Genomic DNA, 23,575 nt, shown 5'->3' on the forward strand with positions numbered 1-23,575 from the left:
CCTTCAAGTTTTGGGTCTCTAAGCTGGATACATGGCCAGAGCTTAGCCAGTATGCATTGGAGGTGCTGGCTTGCCCTGCTGCCAGTGTATTATCGGAATGCGTCTTTAGTGCCGCAGGTGGTGTACTAACAGACCGTCGCACGCGACTTTCTTCCGATAACGTCGACCGGCTTACTTTTCTGAAAATGAACAAGGCCTGGATCTCTCCAGAATTTTCCAGTCCTCTTCCTGACTAAATAATTGGTTGGCAACTGTATCCAGGTCTCCTGTTGTGTTCATGTTTCTACCACCTGAACTATAATCCCTGGGCTTCAACACAGCCAGTTGTCGCTCAGATGTGTCATCTGCACAGAGAAAAACAAACTAGCTCCTGTGTTAGTGGGGATCACTAACGCCAGCTGCTCCCCTGCTGTGTGGACAGCAAAGTCTCCTGCTCCATCCACATTGAAACTGCTACTGATTTTAAACCCTGCTCCACTTAGGCCTCTGGCTCCACTGTCTCTAGTATTTCCCCTGGCCTCCAACCCCGCCTGTTACAGCTCTGAAGTGGCGTCTGCACAATCCACACTTGTTCCTGTGTTACTTGGGCTCAGTCACGTCAGTTGATCCCCTGATGTGTGTCCGTAAAGGTCTCCTGCTCTGTCCACATTCCCATTACTAGTAGTGTAAATGTGGACAGAGCAGGAAACCTTGCCAGACACACATCAGGGGATCAACTGACGGGACTGAGCCCCTGTAACCCAGGAACAAGTGTGGATTGTGCAGACGCCATTTCAGAGCTGTAACTGGCGGGACTGGAGGCCAGGGGAAATACTAGAGACAGTGGAGCCGGAGGCCATAGTGGAGCAAGGTTACAATCAGTAGTAGTCTACAACCTCTATAAAACCAGCTGCAAGTTGTCCTCCACCTGCTGCATGCTTCATCATGGGCTACAACACAGCCAGTTGTAGCTTGGAAGTGCCTTCCGCACAGATAGAAACACTCGCTCTGGTGTCAGTGGGGTTCAGTAACGCCAGCTGCTCCATTGCTGTGTGGATGGCAAAGTCTCCTGCTGCCTACACAGTCACACTACTGTACTACTGATTTTTAACCATGCTCCACTTAGGCCTCTGGCTCTGCTGTCTCTAGTATTTCCCCTGGCCTCCAACCCCGCCAGTTGCTGCTCTGAAGTGGCGTCTGCACAATCCACACTTGTTCCTGGGTTACTGGGGCTCTCTGTCACGTCAGTGGATCCCCTGATGTGTGTCCGGCAATGTCTCCTGCTCTGTCCACATTCCCATTACTAGTAGTGGGAATGTGGACAGAGCAAGAGACCTTGCTCTGACAGGTTAGCCGAGTCTATGGTGCCTGCAGTTTCGGTGCTTCCTATGTGGGCTGCGGGTTCTGGTAATAAAGGCTGGTTCCGTAGTGCCAATAGGACAAGCACCCCCTGTAGGACTGTGGGTTTCGGTAACTGCGGCCGGCTCACGGCCTTGCAACTTTGTTTTTTTCATGGGCACCTTCTGCTACCCATCCGGGTTCCAGCACCGTCAGCTGGTTCTCGGCAGTGCCTTTGGCCTAGGTGCCTCCTTCTTGGTATCCGAGTTCCAGCAACGTCTGCTGGTCCTTGGTAGTGCTTTGTAGCACAGGTACCTCCTGCTTAGTAACCGTGTTCCAGCACCGTCAGCTGATCCACGGTTGTGCCATTGGCTGTTGTTCCTTCTGCTGCCACTCTGGGTTCCAGCACCGTCAGCTGGTTCTCGGTAGTTCCATTGACTCTTGTAGCTAATGCTACCCATCCGGATTTCAGCACCGTCAGCTGGTTCTCGGAAGTGTCTTTGGCACGGGCACTCCCTCCTGCCCAGCCTGGTTCCAGCACGCCTGCTGTTTCCGGGTAGTGTCAGCGTCACTTTGCCACCAATACGTTGTCCTGTCGTGTTGCGGTTGGGTTAGCCGAGTCTATGGTGCCTACAGTTTCGGTGCTTCCTATGTGGGCTGCGGGTTCTGGTAATAAAGGCTGGTTCCGTAGTGCCAATAGGACAAGCACCCCCTGTAGGACTGTGGGTTTCGGTAACTGCGGCTGGCTCATGGCCTTGCAACTTTGTTTTTTTCATGGGCACCTTCTGCTACCCATCCGGGTTCCAGCACCGTCAGCTGGTTCTCTGCAGTGCCTTTGGCCTAGGTGCCTCCTTCTTGGTATCCGAGTTCCAGCAACATCTGCTGGTCCTTGGTAGTGCTTTGTAGCACAGGTACCTCCTGCTTAGTAACCGTGTTCCAGCACCGTCAGCGGGTCCACAGTTGTGCCATTGGCTCTTGTTCCTTCTGCTGCCCCTCCGGGTTCCAGCACCGTCAGCTGGTCCTCGCTAGTTCCATTTGCTATTGTTCCTTCTGCTACCCATCCAGGTTCCAGCACCGTCAGCTGGTTCTCGGCAGAGCCTTTGGCCTAGGTGCCTCCTTCTTGGTATCCGAGTTTGAGCAACGTCTGCTGGTCGTTGGTAGTGCTTTGTAGCTCAGGTACAAAGTGCTTAGTAACCATGTTCCAGCACCGTCAGCTGGTCCACAGTTGTGCCATTGGCTCTTGTTCCTTCTGCTGCCCCTCCGGGTTCCAGCACCGTCAGCTGGTCCTTGCTAGTTCCATTTGCTATTGTTCCTTCTGCTACCCATCCGGGTTCCAGCACCGTCAGCTGGTTCTCGGCAGAGCCTTTGGCCTAGGTGCCTCCTTCTTGGTATCCGAGTTCGAGCAACGTCTGCTGGTCCTTGGTAGTGCTTTGTAGCACAGGTACCTCCTGCTTAGTAACCATGTTCCAGCACCGTCAGCTGGTCCACAGTTGTGCCATTGGCTCTTGTTCCTTCTGCTGCCCCTCTGGGTTCCAGCACCGTCAGCTGGTCCTTGCTAGTTCCATTTGCTATTGTTCCTTCTGCTACCCATCCGGGTTCCAGTACCGTCAGCTGGTTCTCGGCAGTTCCTCAGCCCTCTTGTACCTTCTGCTACTTTTCCAAGTTCAAGCTTGTGGAAATGGGTTTTGATTCTCACTCTGGATCTCCCTGACAATGACCCTGAAGACCACACAGAAGAATACCTAAAAGATGACCCTGAAGAAGATGACAAAGAGGACAAAGAACATGAAGACAACCACCAAGATGCAGAACAACAAGAGACAGAAGACCAAGAAGCATAAAAACCAAAAGCAGAAGAACATTAAGCATAAGACTAAAAATCTGAGCAAATGATATTATCTAATTTATAAGCTGAAGAAGACTAAGCAGTGTATGGGGGTGAGTCCGTTCCTCCTCGTGGTGCCCCTGGAAAAGGCCTGCTGCTGCAGGCCAAACTGAACGCGGACAAATCCTGTTGTAAATCTTCTGTGACAAGCTGAACGGAAGGTGTAATCTTCAAACTTTTATAGATTACAACTACAGGAATGCCTGACACAAATAAGAATATGATGAAGAAGAAGAATAGGAAGAAGATGAAGAAGTTGAATATGAAGAAGAATAATAGTTGAATAAGAAGAATATGAAGAATGTAAAAAAAAAAAAAAAATAGGAAGAAGGTGAAGAAGAAGATGAAGAAGTTGATGAAAAAGATGCTGCTGCTGAGGATGATGAAGGAGAAAGTGTGGGAGAAGTAAAAAAGAAGGTGAAGAGCATGGAAGTAGTGAAACACATATCTGACAAAATATAAAAGAGGTTAACATAGTCAACGTCTTTAAAAAAAAACCAACAAATTACTGCTATTCCTTTTGATTGGGCTAAACCTCTATGGCTTTAATGTCTCCTCCACCTCCCACAATACATTCTACATTATTGTTAGTTGTTTTTCTTCATGTAGAATTAACCTACAGGGAAAAAAGGTTTTTTTTAATTCAGATATTTCTGTTCCATTGACTTGAATGGGACTTCCGGGATCGGAATCGGCGATACCCGATACTTTTTTTAGATCGGCTGATCCATTCCGATCCGATATTTTTCAGTATCGGGTGGTATCGCTCAACACTAATCACTACATGTGATCTTGTCCGGACAGGATTCAGTGTAACTCTCTTCGGCCGGCTGGTAGCACAGGTCACACAAGTATCTCGCCAGTCTGGGTTTGGCTGACCACAATGTTTTCAAGTCCGTCTGTCTTGTCTGTGTCTCTGGTTATACAGAGGTGTGGCAGTAGCAGTCATGTGCCGGTCATAGTCTTACACTTTTGCGCATCAAAACATTCATAATACACCTTACTTCCGTGTTGCTGCACTTTCTCAGTTACACAACATCATCGTCTTTTACGATCTGTATAGCTGTTTTGAATCCCATTGGGGGCCCTGACTGCACACAGAACAAGTTGCCCATGGCTACAGCTTATTCTCCAGACAGCTCACCTTTCTGCAAATGCCCTCAGTGTGCCTGGACCTTGTCTACGGGCCACACTCTAGCAAGTCAGAATGAGCGGTAAAGGTGTAGCGGGAAGGCTCTCGTGGCTCTCACCCGGTAGACCAGCAGGGCGTAACAGAAGGCTCTTTCAGCTCTCTCACCCATTAGACCAGCTGACTAAAGTAGGAAGACCCAGGTAAGATTGGCCTCTCACCTACTAGACCAGCCGTGCAGTGGGCTACCCCTCAACTAGATGTACATCAACCACACAACTAGAAGCAGATACCAACACACCACACCTAACGGAGCCTCTTATCAACCAGGGACTTATTTACTTATTCCTTATGTCATTCAGAGGTTCTCCTAAACATACATATAAAAATTAACACAGCATATCATTCACACCGAAAAGCATGCACACTTGTGAGCAAGTCACTTTCTGTTCATTCACACAAGAATGCTGTCTCTTATACCATTTTCAGTAACTCATGTAGCCCTCGTTACCCAGGTCATGATGACTTTATTTAACATGTACCCAAAACATGTTTTTGCAGAATCTTAAAATCATTGCATATGAGATAAGAAGTATAAACTCTTTGAATATGAGACTATAAGGCTACAACACTAATATAAAAACAAATTCTAGATCAAGAAGGAAAAACATTAATCCTTCTATATCACCCTTCTGAGCCCCTTAGATTCTGGCTTATGGTTATTCCCTCTGACCCTCTCAGCCTCTGAGTCATGGTCGGCCCCTCTAACTTTCTCAGCCTCATGATCAGCTCCTCTGAGCCCCCGCCTTTGGAGGCATATTTGGGCCTTGTGACAATCTTGCTCACTGACTCCTGATTTTCACTACATGAACCTTCACCCTTCATTTCCCGATTGGCCCATGAAACACCTCACACTGTAGCTTATGATTGGCTCCTATGACTCCTTCACCTTCTGCCTCAAAATTGTCACCTTTAACCCCTCACCCCTTGATTCAGAATCAGTCTCTGTAACCACCTCACCTTTCATCTCATGATCGGCCCTTTTGACCGCTCATACTCTGGCTCAGGATTGTCAACATATTTGCCCCCTTTGATCTTCTCACCTCGACTCACAACTGGTCCCTGTGATCCATCAACTTCTATCTTTAGGATAGGAATCCACATACCCCAGGTCTCTATTTGAAGCCACAGGTACAGTTGATTGACCCATATGAGACCAAGTTTTCGGGTAAATCCCCAGGAAGGTGTACAACACACCAGAGGAGATTAGTCACTTATGATAGATTGTAAGCTTCTTTGGTCCTGATTACATTATGGCCATACAATATGGAATTATGGCATATGTGGGGTCACATGTAGACATCATTATGAGAATGACACTCAGGCCCGACCCTTGACCAACAGAGGAGGGCTCCATCCCTAGAATTACTGACTCATCTACATGGCGCTGGCTTTGCAGCAATTGTCCTTACAAGGCCTTTGCAGGTATTGGGGCATCTCCTTAGACCATTGATTTGGTAGAAGTTTGTTATCTTCATCGTGACAGTAAATGGGACCTATGTCTCCAGTGGATGAGATCCTCAGAACCCCTACCTGGTGGCCTCCATAGTGTCCAGTATTTCACAATTTTACTCTGGAAGATGAACGCTATAATGTTGTCTCTATAGGGCCAAGTGATGATGGCCAGGCCAGAAAAGACTCGTAGAACTTGAGAGACTTCTCATGTAGCAGCAACTTCTCCTCCAGAAGACTGGGTCTGAAACCATGTTCATTCTGATCATTGAGGTCCAAGTATCTGCCATACAAAAAAAAAAATTGATGAAAGCACTCCATCTCCTGGGTTCATGTGTACATGTGCTCCTCCCAAAACTCATGTGTACATGTGCTCTCCCACCTTAATCCTCCTCCTGGGTTTATGCATACATGTCCTCCGTCTGGACCTTTGCATACACTCCTCTTGAGCTCAAGAGTATATGAGCTCTTCTCAAGATCAAGCATACATGCACTCCTCTCAGGCTCATGCATACATACAGTTGTGGCCAAAAGTATTGACACCCCTGCAATTCTGTCAGATAATACTCAGTTTCTTCCTGAAAATGATTGCAAACACAAATTCTTTGGTATTATCTTCATTTAATTTGTCTTAAATGAAAAAACACAAAAAGAATTGTCCTAAAGCCAAATTGGATATAATTCCACACCAAACATAAAAAGAGGGTGGACAAAAGTATTGGCACTGTTGGAAAAATCCTGTGATGCTTCTCTAATTTGTGTAATTAACAGCACCTGTAACTTACCTGTGGCACCTAACAGGTGTTGGCAATAACTAAATCACACTTGCAGCCAGGTGACATGGAGTAAAGTTGACTCAACCTCTGTCCTGTGTCCTTGTGTGCACCACATTGAGCATGGAGAAAAGAAAGAAGACCAAAGAACTGTCTGAGGACTTGAGAAACCAAATTGTGAGGAAGCATGAGCAATCTCAAGGCTACAAGTCCATCTCCAAAGACCAGAATGTTCCTGTGTCTACCGTGCGCAGTGTCATCAAGAAGTGTAAAGCCCATGGCACTGTGGCTAACCTCCCTAGATGTGGACGGAAAAGAAAAAGTGACAAGAGATTTCAACGCAAGATTGTGCGGATGTTGGATAAAGATGTTTATTATTTAGATGCTTTTGGATGTCCCCCTTTTTTTGTGGCTATATTGGTTTCCCATGTGTCGGACAAGCTATCACTGTTTATAAGGAAGTTGAATGCATTCTCCAGAGAAGATACATATATATAGTTCTGTGATTTTATTCAGAAGTATTAGGATTTGTAAGAAATATGATAAAAATTATTACAGAGATTTGAGAATATTTGTTATTAACTTTTTGTAATGATATGTAAGTTATCTCGCTGTAGTAATTGTATATTTACATTATATGCTATGGATGTGATTATTATTACAAATAGGGTTGTGTAAATAACTGTATTTTGGTATTTGTCTCTTTGGGACTTATATTTATATATTGTATTATTAATTATTATATTTGTATTTATTTTTCTTTCACCTTTTTACTCCAAGCACTTTTTATTCACTTAATTTTATTTAATTCCTACACCTGTTAATATGGTGATTAATATTATTTTTATATTTAGTCACATCGCACTATATTAATATAAACCTTCTTTATATATTGTGGTTTAATTATTGTTGTTTATTCTTCTATCACTATAGGGTAATCTTTTCTTGTAATTGTTTCTTTTTTGTCATATGTCTGTATCCAGCCTGATCTATTGAGGGTTTTAGTTTGGACTTGATACAAACAGTCCGTTTTTTACCGCAAGCATACTGGGGCTTTTTATAATCTTTACAAGCCCTACATATTGAATGGCCACAGCTAACTCCCCTATTTGGGCTATATGTTCAGATTTAGCCGGACTTACTGACGCTTTCATTATACTATTATGCTTATATTAAATTTGGACTTACTATAAATAGTCCGTACTGCCCGCACACAATTTTGTCTCTTTGCAATTTGCATATATTGAACGGCTGTATGTGTGCGCTAACTGTGTAGATCGAGGCTGATTGAATGAAGCTGGTGATTTCCCTTTTAACTTTAACATGCTGAATGGCGGTACGCATGCGCTGGTTACCCGGACCCAGACCGATTCACTAAGGCGCTCATTACGTGACCACATTTATCTTATAGCTGTGGTTCAGTGAGCGGTCTCTAGGGAATCGATGGTTACTATGGGGCGCGGCATTAGCGTTCATGCGTCACTATGCCGTCAGTATGTATTTATCAGTCCGACATTTTTATTGGATACCGGTATATTTAAATACCCTCCTTGTCCTCACAAAACCACGCCCCCGGAAGAAGCAGACCACGAAACGCGCGTCGGGGTAGTGAGACGCCACCATTACATATTATCAGGTATAAATTCATTTCCTCTAGAAAACGCTTAACATAGATTTTGTATTATTTGATATGTATAATCTTTTTATTGGGAATAAATATGTGATTATGGAGCTGGGCTCTGCTGATACGTATAACTTATTTTTTTGACAATAAATATATAACTATGGAGTTAATATAGCTGGGCTCTGCTTCTATATGGATTGATTTCCTGATATATATACCTCTTTAAATATAAAGTGTATTAGTCTCTTTCAATTATTTGGCATAAAAATATGCTGTTTATTTTGAATTGAATGGTTATAATTGTTAGCCTTGACGGTGGTTTAAATAATTTTTGGTGACGTCTCATTTTGGAGACATCTTGTTTTATTTTATTGTGTATGTCATTTTTAAAAATATATTGAAATAAATTGTATTTTAATGGAACGCTTCGTATTTGGAGTTTATTTACTCTAATTTGCTGTACGGAAAGGAAAAATTGACAAGAGATTTCAACGCAAGATTGTGCGGATGTTGGATAAAGAACCTCGACTAACATCCAAACAAGTTCAAGCTGCCCTGCAGTCCGAGGGTACAACAGTGTCAACCCGTACTATCCGTCGGCGTCTGAATGAAAAGGGACTGTATGGTAGGAGACCCAGGAAGACCCCACTTCTTACCCCGAGACATAAAAAAGCCAGGCTGGAGTTTGCCAAAACTTACCTGAAAAAGCCTAAAACGTTTTGGAAGAATGTTCTCTGGTCAGATGAGACATAAGTAGAGCTTTTTGGGCAAAGGCATCAACATAGAGTTTACAGGAGAAAAAAGAGGCATTCAAAGAAAAGTACACGGTCCCTACAGTCAAACATGGCGGAGGTTCCCTGATGTTTTGGGGTTGCTTTGCTGCCTCTGGCACTGGACTGCTTGACTGTGTGCATGGCATTATGAAGTCTGAAAACTACCAAAAAATTTTGCAGCATAATGTAGGGCCCAGTGTGAGAAAGCTGGGTCTCCCTCAGAGGTCATGGGTCTTCCAGCAGGACAATGACCCAAAACACACTTCAAAAAGCACTAGAAAATGGTTTGAGAGAAAGCACTGGAGACTTCTAAGGTGGCCAGCAATGAGTCCAGACCTGAATCCCATAGAACACCTGTGGAGAGATCTAAAAATGGCAGTTTGGAGAAGGCCCCCTTCAAATATCAGGGACCTGGAGCAGTTTGCCAAAGAAGAATGGTCTAAAATTCCAGCAGAGCATTGTAAGAAACTCATTGATGGTCACCAGAAGCGGTTGGTCGCAGTTATTTTGGCTAACAGTTGTGCAACCAAGTATTAGGCTGAGGGTGCCAATACTTTTGTCTGGCCCATTTTTGGAGCTTTGTGTGAAATGATCAATGTTTTGCTTTTTGCTTCATTCTCTTTTGTGTTTTTTTCATTTAAGACAAATTAAATGAAGATAATAATACCAAAGAATTTGTGTTTGCAATCATTTTCAGGAAGAAACTGAGTATTATCTGACAGAATTGCAGGGGTGTCAATACTTTTAGCCACAACTGTATATTCCTCTCTTGCTCATGTGTACATGCAGTCCTTTCTTGCTCTTGCGTATATGCACTCCACTAGCGCTCATGCGTACACACATTCCTCTAGTGCTCCTGCGTACATACACTCCCTAATGCTCATGTGTAAATGTGCTCCTCTAATGCTCATGCGTACACACACTCTCTAGTGCTCATGCGTACATACCCTCTAATGCTCATGCAAACATACACTCCCTAGTGCTCATGCGTGCTTACCCTCTAGTGCTTATACATACATGCACTCCTGTTAGGCTCATGCATACATACACTCCTCTTGAGCTTAAGCAATGCTGTGGCCACCTAGACTCATGTAAAGATCTGTAGGACAGAGATGGCAAATTCTATCATTGTATGGATGTGGACTCGTTGGAGTCATCCATAGATTTGGTCCTCTGCATTCTCTTTGAGGCGCCTAGTATTAATTAGGATCATATTTCAACCATTTACACCAGAACCCAGGCTGAGATCCCAGCTGGACCTTCTGGCCCACTGTGTATGTGAAGGTCTATGCAGGAGTTACCAAGTACCAGAGATTGGGCGCAGGATATGGTCCCTGGTGATCACATCAGGTGACATTTTATATCACAATATGGAGAAAACAGACAGGTAAAAAGGAAACCGCCGGCACTACAGTCTTCCCTCCCATAAATGCCCATGATATACACAGGGGTAGTCTATACTCATGGCTGCCGTCATAGTCAGCGGTGCTCTGTCACTATACAAGAAATCTCAGACAATCCCAAATGGTGGAAGAGAAGACTGTTGTGAGTTCATTTTCCCCTTCATTACTGAGGCCCGAGGAACTCCCTCTTCTGGTAAAGAAAGGTAGTGAGCCTGATTATCAAACAACTGAGGCTGATGATGATGACTGGCTGAGTGGAGTTACTGACTGGATATAAGGCTGCTGACGCCCTTCTGCCCTGCGGGTGATTTCTCTGTGGGATCCTTGGAGACCAGTCTGAATTCCTGCTCCTCTAAAGCTGTTTGCTGCTCGGCCTTTTGCATTGGTGCTTTGACTTTGTTTTGCTTTGTTTTTCTGGATTTCTGCCATTCCCTGCTGGGGTGTGCTGAATTCATTTAGCTCTGTCTTCTGAAAATACCTGAGTGCTGATTTAGTTTTTGAAGCCTAGCTGCTTCAGGGCCTTTTTCATATCAGCTTGTTGGCTTATGTCTTTGATAGGGTTTTGGCAGATTGCAGACAGCAGCCTTCCTGTCCTTTCCTATCTAGGTAGTTTTGGGCCCCGTCTTTGCTCAGTCTATCTTTCTGTCTGTGTTAGTGTTTTCATCTTGCTTCACCGTCATTATATGTTGGGGGCTGCCTATTGCTTTGGGGTCTGCTCTGGGGCAGTTTAGATTTCCCCTTTCTTTCTTTAGGCCTATGTAATTCTCCGGCTGTGATCGAGGGGTCTAGGGCATCGAAGGAACCCCCCACGGCTACTGCTAGATGTGTTGATAGGTTGAGGGGTCTGCAATCTGATAGCTGCCAACTTCTCTGGTTTTCTGGACTTAGCTTGTATTTCTGCTTTTGCCTCCTACGGTGACTCATTCATAACAGAAGACGGCACTGACCATTGCATCAACAAACTGTCTGTAGGCCTGAAGAAGTGTCAGCAGACACCAAGCGGCCAAAGCCGACAACTGCTGAGGCTAAAACTCTCACAACTGGGATTTACTGTTATGAAATAGAAGATTCTCCATGATGTGGTGATGGCCAACATCTGCACCTCAGACATGGAGGAACCCAAGAGAAGAAAGGAGCAAAGTCTGGTGAGGAGGAGAGTTCTGCCCCATTACCTGTGAGAGACTTGCCAGAAAGCCAAGGCATTCAGGAGCATCACGGAGGCCAAGAGGAAGAAGAAGCACTCCATGTGCCCGCAAGACAAGTCATCTGGAAACCAGTCTCCTGTGAAAAATCAGCAAGATCAAAGGAAATGACATCACCGCTCCCCAGATATCAGTTATATTATACAGCAGTGAGATTTGCTGCTTAGTTCTGGATACAAACCTTCTGATGCTGAGAACGTAATCTGAATAAGTAATGCTCCTAAGAAGCAGCCGAATGTCTGGAATACCGTCATCACTGCCATACAGAGACCTCGGATCCGGCTGGGAGCCAGGCAGAATGTAATGAAAGAACCTGTGGATAGTGAGGGGGTGGCGGTCAGTGATCCCTGCACACAACATATTCACCAATATTTTTGTTTCCTCTGTTGCCCCGCCACGAGGAGTTGGGCCATCTGCCTTGCTGTTGCATTTCTGCTGTGGGGTGGTTGGTGCACGGCTCCGCTCCATTATGGCGGTAGGACCCACTGCGAGGTTTGCCGTGACATGGCAGTGGGCTTCATACAGTCTGATCAGAATGTTAAACTAAGAACCTCATGTTCAGTTATATAAATTTTTGCCTAGCGGCACTAGATCAACGTATGATTTTTAGAGGTGTGGTTCATGCTCTTTTTTTGGTGCAATGTCATGTATTACATTTCCTAACTCACAATGCCCAAACTAACCTAACACACTGGAGCAAATCTACTGACACACAACAACTGTCTCATTCAGCAGCAATAGAATGGGTATCGAGATACCACAAACTCCCCCTCTTAAGAAAAGCCGTCCTCGGCGTACAGTTGGAGGGTGGAGCCTTGTACAAATGACAAAGTTAGGAATACAGAAGAAAAGTTTTTTACACAAGTGCAAGGCAAAATGGAATAATTACTAGTAAAACCAATGTAGGATAGAAACATGAGAAATATTCAGAACATTGTTAGGATTGAATCTCTAGGCATTTGATGTAAATGTCCATAGAAAAATGCAATAATAAACATGAGCATAAACAACATTCTTAGTAAGAACTGTAATACTGTTACAGGTAAATGGGGTTAATGAGGTTTAACATTTCTTGGTTTTGTGAGCCAGTCACAGGCCTTGACCTGTTATATTAACTAGAAAAAGAATACATATTAATCTGGTAAATCTGAGTATGTAAATGCCAAGAGGGCATATCATCCAAGAAGGATATCTGGTGAGGTACCTAGTCCCTGTACCGCACAGGTAGGAAACCTTTTGTACTTCGCTAAGAGCATCTAAAAGGTACTGTCCATTGCCTTTAGATTCAGGTGGAAGAAAAGTATTCTCTGTTGAGGTAGGAATGGACTGATGATAGCCACGAAACCCAAATTGTGGAGCAAAGATAAGTTCAGCGAAGCTCAGAAGTCTTCCGGATGAATCTGGAGGATTTTGTGTTCCAATGAAAGGTGACTTAGGTAGTGGCGACTCCCTCCGGAGTTCTTCCTTGAGACACAGTTTTAGGCGATTTCTGTGTACTGTCAGGGGTTTCCAACCAATTTTGGATCTCTCATACACATCAGACGATGGAAAGGGTATAGCAGTTGTTGAATACAGTTCAACTTCCTAAAGTGTATCCAATTTTCCAGTCCGATGGTTGTTTTGAAGCCAGACACGGTCGCCAATTTGTAAGGGCTTGGCATGAAAATGTTGATTATAGTCTTCTTTTCTTCTTTGTGCTTCCTCCATGCGAAACAACAATTTCCTTGGCTTCCACCATGCGTCTGCAGGGCTAAATCACCCAGTCCATTTGTGGAGAATGATTAATGGTGTCAGGTACTTTTGCACCTGGAGCCAAGTCTGATGGCAGCTGGTTTTGTAGGCAGAACATCAGATAGAATGTAGTATGACCTGTTGAGCAATGGGTTGTGTTATTGTAGATGTGGACAAGAAATTTCAGAATCTCAGGCAACTCAGTTCCCTTGGTAGCAGAAGCAGTGCGCAGCATACCGATGATGACTTGGTTTACTCTTTCGCATAGTCCATTACCGTGTGGATGGTAAGCGGTGGTACGCAGTTTCATGCAATCTCTGTACTTACACAGCTCGTGGAAAAGCTGAGATTCAAAGGCAGGTCCGCGATCAGTGAGGATGTGGTCTGGACATCCATCGTGTTGGACGAACTCAGTATAGAAGACTTCAACTGCAGATTTGGCTGTAAGATCTTTGACAGGAGCAGTAGCGGCAATCTTTGCGTAATGGTCCACAATTGTGAGGACATATATATATATAGCCAGAGCGAGTTGAACCCAATTTCACGTGATCAAGAGCAACAATTTCTCCTGCTTTTTGTGACTTGATAGGGTATAGGGGTGCTTTTTGATCTCTGCATCCATTTTTGTGATGTTACATGCAGGACATTCTCGGTACCACCGTTGTTCCATGGCTCCATGGAAGTATCCAGGTGTGCTAGCGGATTATTGTCTATCTAGACAGTGAAGAGCGTGGCAGCCAGGTAATTCTTGAATTTTTTTGTAACAGCCCAGACAAGTGCAAGCAGTTCAAGCTTGAACTAACTGTAGTTATCATTCTTCTCAGTCCCTCTGGGCTACGGCTGGCGTAAACAATCACATGCTCCTTGTTGTCCTGGACGTGGACAAAACAGCACATAGCCCTTGGAGGCTAGCATCTGTATGCAAACGGAATGGCTGTGTGTAATCAAGATAGGCCAGGATAGGTGGTTGGGTAAGAAGGGTCTTCAGAGTTTGGAGCGCTTGATCTTGACGATTTGTCCACTCTACTAGAAGACTACGGTTTTAGTTTTCCTTGGGACGTCCCCGTAGCAACTCAGTAAGTGGGTCAAATACTTGAGCAAAGTGAGGAATAAAACTGCGATAGTAGCCTGCAAATCCCAAAAGCTTCGGACGTCTTTGGCGGTAGTTGGCGTTCTCCAGTTTTGAACTGCAGCAATTTTGTTGGGTCAGGTTGTACCCCTTCTGCGCTTACCACATGTCCAAGGTAGTTGACTTGTGGATTTAGCAAGTGGCATTTGGAGGGCTTGACTCTGAGGCCATGTTGGCTTAGTGCCTTGAAGACTTCAGATAGATGATGAATGTGGTCTTCATATGTCCCTGAATAGACAATGACATCATCAAGGTAAAGAAGGACACTCTGGAAATTTTTGTGGCCAAGACATCTCTCCAACAAACGTTTCAAAGTAGCAGGGGCACTTCAAAGCCCGAAAGGCATAAAATTAAATTAAAAAAGCCCCATTGATGTGGTAAAGGCAGTCTTCGTTATGTCCTCTGGCGCCATGGGAACTTGCCAGTATCCGCAGGTTAAGTCAAGGGTAGAGAAGTATGAGACAGATCTGAGAGCAGTCACTTCGTGGCAAGGGGTAGGCATCCTTGTGTGTGATGTTCCTATTGCAGTAATCCATGCAGAAACAGATGTAGCCATCTTTCTTTTTCACAAGGACCAGAGATGCAGCTCAAGGTCTTTGACTTTTACATATGACATTAGCCTCTTTCATGTCTTGAAATATTTCCCCTCCACGTTGATATAGACTTCAGTCCTAACAGAGGATTTTTCATAGGTTCCCATTCAGATGGAGACTACAGTCTTAGTGAGGATTGGCATAGACAGGGACCTGGAAAATGAGGAACGCCTTACCGTGGCTTCCAGGTACACATAACTTGGCCATTTTATGCGCTAAACTTTCTCAATTTTTCGTACTTCTAATGCAGTGATGCAATTCATTATTCATTTTTCATGTTTGCATGGTTTGGTGCTGCAGTGTGCTTCCTTTTTGCTTGAATGTATATGAGTTGGTGACTCTAGGTTAAGCACCTGTTCACACTATGCTTATGCTTGGATGTGACGGTCAGTTTTTGAAATTTGAAACATTTTCTTGACAGGCTGATACTTTGTAAGTGGTATGGGACTATGTTGTTGCTTGATGGGAGGATGATGCGATGCTGATTGAGAGTAGTCTTACCAAAATCCAAAGGGTGCTTACTGAATGCTTGATGATGGCGCTTGGCAATGTTCAGAACTCCTTTGATTCTCTCTACTGGAAAAGTGGCATCTCCCACATTCAGCTCAGTCCACCAGGGGTCTGAAGAAGCTTTCTTATTGTCTTGGACAGCTTGCGTGGATGTTGATTAGCTGTTACCTCACTTGGGATGATGACTTCTGGTGAGAGTTGAGACAACTGCGTTACTGGATGAAATTTGTGGAAGTTTACAGGTGCGTCACTTAATCAGTCGAACTGGCAGTCTTCCGATGGAGACAGTTACAATGCTGTGAGCAGCTTTCACTAATGGTTGTCCTTCTAGCAGGATTGGTTTGAGGAGAGCCTGATAATCTTGATTTTCAATACCTGGTCGGGCACTGCACCATACCATGGTCTCTGAACTAGGCTGTAGAATCACAGGTCGGGTGTCTCAGACGCGGACACGGAAAATTTCACCTTTGCTGTTCGCAAAGTTGTGCTGGACGACAAGCACCTGAATGGCATGCTGAATGGTCCGCTGATCAGAAGATGTAGCTGTAGGGAGAGAGCATGCCAGGCAGACAACACTTCTGGAAAACAATTTCTAAGAACATTCATGCCTAGAACTATTATAGCAAAACTCTCATCCTCTATATCAGATACAATGACACCCTGTCTTTGGAGCTTAATGTCTCCAATCCGAATAGTGAGCTCCCAGTAACCCTGGTGAGGTGTAGGTTGACCTTTACTAGCTATAATGTTCATCCAGACATCTGGAGGGTTATTTAAGCCACTAAAGTCTCAATGTTCAAGATATGCCCACTTCTGCAAAGTGTTAACTGTGAGCCAGTGTCGATGAGAGCTTCCAGAGGAACACGGTTTACCAGGATAGTTATGTGCAGGCAGGGTGAGATGAAGCGAGGCACCCACATGGATGATCCCTTTGGACCTTGTCTTCTCCCTCCTGAGGGGTGGTCCTCAGACTCGGGGGTGGCCCGTTTAACCAATAGCACTGGGCCTCGGTGTGTCCAAATCTGTGGCAATGCTGTGATCAATGAGTGGAACAAGCTGCCACGAGAGGTGGTGAGTTCTCCTTCAATAGATGTCTTCACACAGAGGCTGGACAGACATCTGTCTGGGATGATTTAGTGACTCCTGCGTTGAGCAGGGGGTTGGACCAGATGGCCCAGGAGGTCCCTTCCAACTCTACCATTCTATGATTCTATGAAAGGTCTCTTACGGTGAGCATCTTGGTCTGGAGGTAGACTTCTGGGTGGAGGCTCAGGGGAGAGAGGGTTTGTTCCCTGGAGCATGGAGGTGGAATATTCAGGTTTTTGATCTGCTGGGAGACTTGCTCAAGTCCTCTGGCAATGTCATGTACACGGGCTACAAGGGATGCCTTGAAGTCCACAGCGGGAGTCTGCACAGCTTGTGTACCTTGCATGGCACCTGGGGATGTCATCTGGAAAGATGGAGGGGTAGCAGGAACAGACACAGCCAAGGATGACAGTTTCCCTATGTATATTCATTGCCGAGGACATGGATGGCTAGGGTCTTGAAGTCTGCAAAGGTGAAGCATCTCATCTTGACCTCAGAGATGGATGTAACTTCAAAGGCATTCTTCAGTTACACAAGGCTTTGTTCAGGGGTTCTCTTCACTGATGGGGTCAGGGTCGAACTTCCCTGGAAGCAGCACCCTCAAGCTGACAGGATCTGCACTTGATGTTCTGGAGAGAGGGGGTAAAACAGAAAGTGAGCCAACAACTTGTCATGGAAGTCTCTAAAGGTGTGTGGCTCCCTCATGTAGCGTGGCAACCAGGGTGCCCCAGGATAAAATGGGACAGAGAACGGCATGTTGCACACAACGGGCACGGAAGGGCTTCTAGCACCAGCTTGGCTGTTGTCGTTGGGTTCACTCATGATGTAGATGCGGAGGTGACTTCTCACAATCGGACAGAGTCTCTGATATAGGTGTAAGCGATGTCTAAAGCCGTGATATATGTGCCTTTTATTTATGTTATGTATATTTAATTTTGATTAATGTCCACCGTATAATTCTCTGTATGCTTTGCTATTATCGTATTTATGTAGGGCAAGTGTAGTTCCCTAGTAGACCCACTAGATGGGGATATAGTTATGCTCAGAATGCAAAAAGTTAATGTAGGAGGGGCTAACTGTGGTTAGGTCAGGGAGCATCTGGCATTTTAGTCAGTTGGGCTTAGTAGCCCTGACAGGGCAGGTAGCCCCATAATGTTTAAGGTCATGAACCCTGCCGTTCAGGGCCTGAGGACCACAGATGACAGAAGTGCAGAACATTGCACTACCGAGCACTACACTGCAGATGGTAGTGAGACAGTTGGCAGCAGTACGACAGCACAGATCGCTCATTATGAGGCAGATGCCCTTTTGTCTGGGGTGAAACAGACAGGGGAACTCCCAAAAATGGTGAAGCGGATCAGGGAGGATGCTGTGATTCTGACAGGAATGGGACGGCCCGGGAATGTTCTGGAAGGTGACAGTGAGAAACTAGGGAAAGTAAAGAAGACAGATTGCGTGTTACATGATGTCAATGCTGTAACTGAAGAGAACTGACTAAGAATACACAAGAGTAAAGTTTCTTGTTTAAAGCTGGAATTGAACTGTGTCTTCCTTTTTGCCAAAAGAGTTGGAAAAAATGCGCAGCCACCTGGGGAAGGCCTTGAAAGTGAGAAGAATGGAGCAACAGGTATGCTGACAGAGAACTGTCATGTCTAAGTGAGGGAAGACGATGGCATGCCTGAGCCGTTTACCTCAGCCACGACTACCGCCCTGGCCGACCCTTACATAGGCACACAGATGAAAACTGTCCGTGACGCCAAAAATTGTGGTGAGCCACTGGGGAGGTGCCAGATGTTGCAGAAGGGCCAGCTGGGGCATGTAGTCCCACTGGCAGCAGATAATGATGTCGCGGTAGCTGAACTGGGTCACTGTACCCCTCAACACTTCCCTCGTGTCCACAACAATTGTTAATAGCAGGAGGTGGCACTTGTGGATGGTGTAGGACCCCTGTGTGCACTCCTGTAGCGGTGGTTTGGGTGCATGTTTCGGAGCACCTGTGGTGTCAGTGCAATCTCACTGAAGGAGGTATCAGAGTACAGTCTCTTAAAGGCAAAGTTCACAGTATGTTGTGCGTATGAAAGTAGTGATTCTCTCCTCATGAGACAAGCGAGGTTATGGCCTCTCAGGGCGGCTGGAACAGAGTTCTCTTCACACTAAAGCGTGGAAGTACTCACAGTTTTGAGTGTACCGTTCCCTTTCGCAGGGGGTAGGTTAAGCAAAGTCAGTGACATAACAGCCACGTTGGTTTGGTCCTGGCTAAAAGCAAGCAGTATAACCAGCATGCCGAAGAGCACATGTGCAGCGTTATCACTTCTATCTAGAAGACTTCACTCCTTTGTGGAGGAGATTATGTGGAGGAAGATGTCCCCTCAGCGTGGACACACATGGTAAACTTTGATGGGAGCAGTAGTGTTTGCTCCTTCAGGCAGCTTGAACCGCCCAGAACTGGAAGTTACCTCAAGAAGTTTGTGAGCCTGAGCTAGGAGGCTCCTCCCACCCATTTCTATGGCAGCTTATTGTGAGGAGAATAATCACTTAGCTTTCATATACACATTGGCCAGTAGATGGCAGCAAAGCACATTTATGAGTCGTTGCTATACAATGCAATGAATTACATCTCCTAACTTACAGTTTTCAAAGTAATCCTGACACACTGGAACAAATCTACTGCCACATGACAACTGCCTCATTCAGCAACAGGTAGAACGGGAACTGGTATACCACACTTCCCATGGCTCTGCCTCCTTCCCATCTCCTCCTTACTGTGGCTCCTCCTTTCTGTGGCTCCCCCTCTGTATTTCTCTGTCTCTTTCTGTCTCCTTCCTCTCCCTGTGACTTCTCTTTCTTGTGTGGCTCCTTTTCCTCCTTCCTAGGTCTCCTCCCTATGGCTCTGCCTCATTCTTGTATCTCCTCCTCTTTCCTACATTCTTCTGTGCCTTCACCTCCTTTCTGTCTCCTCCTCCTTCCTGTGGCTCTTCCTCCTCTTTCCTGTTGTAGCGCCTGCAGTGACAGCATGGTGCATGGAGACTTCTGTAGCTGGGAATAAGCAAACATTTACAGCAGCAGACTATAATGCTTCTTTTCTGGATTTCCCTGGACTACAACTCCCAACAGCCTATGCTCCACATTATATCCTCTAAGAGGAGAAGTAGCAGAGGAAGAGCCTAAATGGCTGAGCAAGTGGGAGAAGAAAGGAGGAGATAGTCAAAGAGAGAGACATGTGGGTTGTCATCAATTGCTGAGAGAGGACATCTTTCCCCTTAAGGGCCGAGGACACACAGGCACAGAGTGAGTGCTGACAGCCCTGCAACCCAGTGTGAGAGGACAGGGAGCCCTAAAGCTGAACCACATCTGCAGACAAGCCAGATGACAGGACTTTCCCACAGCAGCCTGGTCTACCCCAGAGAAGATCCTGCCATCCATTCCCGGTGTCCGCTGGATATAATCACACACAGCTCTGCAGTGAGATCAGGAGAGCAGGGTGCGCACATCACACTGGTAACTCCTTATAATAATTCTTGGAGGCGGAGTCTCCGGGAGATCTATGTCACACCCATAGAACCTAACAGCTAATTTACATATAACAAAAACCTAGATATCTCTGGAGTATAACATCATATCGCAGATATTAAGCAGTCACGTTACTCAGCTTCCTCTGGTCAGCACCATATTGACTTAAGAACTACCTGAAACCCTGCCCATGGAGGGGTGTTACACTTTGTGTCTCCTCCTTCCTTTGTGTGGTCCCTGTGACAGCGAACAGAGCAGAGTCCTTGGCAGCACAGAATACGGCTATACAAGCTTGTGTTTATCTGGTCTGCAGAGTCCTAGAGGGTTTGGTCAGTGTCACGATGAAATGAATATGCCCATATTGAAAGTACACTTCTAGAACTTCACACTGCTTGACTGACACACACACACTGCCCTGCCCCCCACCAGGTGTTTACAATACACACAAAGCCCCTTGCCGACTCGCGGCTGCCTGGCACTCTGTGTGCCTGCGTAATTCTGTACCACTCTTCCCCCACAAGAATGTGTTGTGAGTAGTAATGGGCAAGCAGCATCGTTGCTCGGGTCTCCGTGAGCATGCTCGGGTGATCTCAGAGTATTTTGTCTTGCTAGGAGATTTAGTTTTCTTCGTCGTCTCAGCTGCATGACTTGTAACTTGAAGCCAGGCTAAATACATGTGGGAATTCCCTAACAAACAGGCATTTCACACATGTATCATGTATTCCAGCTGTCTAGCAGTCGCAAATCATGCAGCTGAGAAAACTAAATCTCGGAGCACGCCAAAATACTCGGAGACCACCTGAGCATGATCGGGGAGACCCGAGCAATGAGTATACTCCCTCATCACTAGTTGTGAGCAGCCCCCTCCGCCGTGTGTCTGAAGCACATGGCAAACCAAGACTTTCTTTGTCCTAGTACAGTGTTCATTTAAGATCAAATGTAATGGCACCAATTATTGATATAGGTAAGAATCTCACATTTCTGACATCTACAATAGCAGAACCACTACCCAGTGAGTTTTCTAGATGCCAGCACCAGCAGAATCCGAGAAACGGATTTCTGCTTAACCGGGTCATACTTCCACTCCATGTGTAGGGTTAATAGAAAGCTAATTTCAGAACAAATGTTGTTCCTATCTTCAAAAAGGGGAAGAAGGTGGACCCAGGCAACTGTAGGCCGGTGAGTCTGACTTCTATACCAGGAAAGATCTTTGAACAAATTATTAAACAACATGTATGTCAATACCTGGATAAGAATGAAGTGATTAAACAGAGTCAGCATGGGTTTGTAACTAATAAGTCATGTCAGACTAACTTAATTTCCTTCTATGACGGTATCACTGATTGGGTGGATCAAGGAAATGCTGTAGATATAGTATATCTTGACTTCAGCAAAGCATTTGACAAAGTCTCTCATACAATCCTTATTGAAAAAATGACTAAGTATGGAATGGACAAGGCAACTGTTAGGTGGATTCATAACTGGCTTAGTGATCGGACCCAAAGAGTGGTCGTAAATGGCTGCACATCCAGTTGGAAGAATGTCTCAAGTGGGGTACCACAGGGCTCTGTCCTGGGCCCTGTATTGTTCAACATCTTTATCAACGATTTAGATGAAGGAATTGAGGGTAAACTGATTAAATTTGCTGATGACACAAAGCTAGGAGGGATAGCTAATACTAGAGAAGAGAGAGAGAGGATTCAAAAAGATTTAAATAAACTGGAGAAGTGGGCAGCAACTAACAGAATGGTTTTTAACAGGGAAAAATGCAAAGTACTACATCTGGGCAATAAAAATGAAAAAAGCATATATAGAATGGGAGGAATAGGGCTAAGCAACAGCACATGTGAAAAAGACTTGGGTATACTAATAGATCACAGACTGAATATGAGTCAACAGTGTGATGCAGCAGCAAAAAAGGCAAATGCAATTCTAGGATGTATTAACAGAAGCATACAGTCTAGATCACGTGAAGTCATTATTTCCCTCTACTCCTCTTTGGTCAGACCTCATCTGGAATATTGTGTCCAGTTTTGGGCACCACATTTTAAAAAAGACATCAACAAACTAGAGCAAGTTCAGAAAAGAGCGACCAGAATGGTGACCGGTCTGCAAACCCTGTCTTATGAGGAAAGGTTGCAGGATTTGGGAATGTTTAGTTTGCAAAAGAGAAGACTGAGAGGAGACTTAATAGCTGTCTACAAATATCTAAAGGGCTGTCACATTGTAGAAGGCTCAACTTTATTCTCATTTGCACAAGGAAAGACTAGAAGCAATGGGATGAAACTGAATGGGAGGAGACACAGATTAGATATTAGAAAAAACTTTTTGACAGTTAGAGTGATCAATGAGTGGAACAGGCTGCCACGAGAAGTGGTGAGTTCTCCTTCAATGGAAGTCTTCAAACAGAGGCTGGACAGACATCTGACTGGGATGATTTAGCGAATCCTGCTTTGAGCAGGGGGTTGGACCAGATGGCCCAGGAGGTCCCTTCCAACTCTACGATTCTATGATTCTATGATTCTATGATGATAGTCCCGCCGTGGCTCTCCGAGTTTTCCAGCCCGAGATGTGAAATTAATAAGTTGTTAGTAGGTTTTCAGTCCTTGTGAAAAGGGGAGTGCATTCCATAGCTCCGCCCACCCCATGAGGACATCCAGGGAGACCCTTAGTTTTGGGCAAGGGTATAAAACTCAGAGGCCCAGACAAGGGGGGTCTTTTACCCTCAAAGTCAGCTACTAGAAGCTGGGCAACCTGACCTGATGCATTGAGACGTCTTCCCTCCCCCACACCACATGGCTTGCCAGTAACCGAAATATGTAAGTCTTCACTTTAATCTCTTTTGTTTTATAATTATCTGTACATATTGTAATTGTCTCATTTTGTAACATCTTTTCATACTTTTGTAAACACTGCATATTCTTTTGGAGTAAAATCTAAAACTTTACTATCCCCACGTCCTTCGACTAAGTCAATGCTACTGATTCGGTTGGCTCCTTACCTGATATAAATTAAAATCAGGAGCTGGTGGCAGCGAAGGGTATTCTGGGATATTTGGAAGACTCTGGCAGTGACGGACGGAGGTTTATAAAGTGTTATTCCCTGCCAAGAGTGGGAATAGTCATACCGCCCTCCCTGCAGATTATCCAAATAGCCAGTACACGACCAGGTGGCCGGTCTGGCGACTATCGTATGTGCAGATCCCTGACTGACCTGAGGGTAAGGGGGGCGCCAGAGAGCTGCAAATTCCAAACCGGAACTGGAAAGTGGGATAAACTAAAATCCCTCCTGAAGAAGACCTGGGGGCAACCAAACACTTCCAGTTCATGACAGTCAGGTTCTACAGAGTCCAAGAGGGTTCAGTCGGAATTTGCAGAGTACCAGAGGATTCAGTTGAG

At 45.2% G+C, this 23,575-nt stretch overlaps 1 protein-coding gene across 1 annotated transcript in view; it reads right to left on the reverse strand.

Moving 5' to 3' along the window:
• Window positions 1-4,838: 4,838 nt before the first annotated feature.
• The window catches only part of SLC15A5 (solute carrier family 15 member 5), a 108,541-nt gene continuing 89,804 nt past the window's right edge, over window positions 4,839-23,575 (reverse strand). The window contains exons 7-9 of the mRNA XM_073564592.1: window positions 11,800-11,931; window positions 11,589-11,697; window positions 4,839-6,126 (exon numbers count right to left, since the gene is read on the reverse strand). Of these exons, the coding sequence (XP_073420693.1) occupies window positions 5,979-6,126; window positions 11,589-11,697; window positions 11,800-11,931 (389 nt within the window). The 3' untranslated portion in view covers window positions 4,839-5,978. The remainder of the gene's footprint in view (window positions 6,127-11,588; window positions 11,698-11,799; window positions 11,932-23,575) is intronic.

This window comes from Dendrobates tinctorius, unplaced genomic scaffold, assembly GCF_039654945.1.
Source record: "Dendrobates tinctorius isolate UK_male_01 unplaced genomic scaffold, ASM3965494v1 ptg000464l, whole genome shotgun sequence".
Lineage (NCBI taxonomy): Eukaryota > Metazoa > Chordata > Amphibia > Anura > Dendrobatidae > Dendrobates > Dendrobates tinctorius.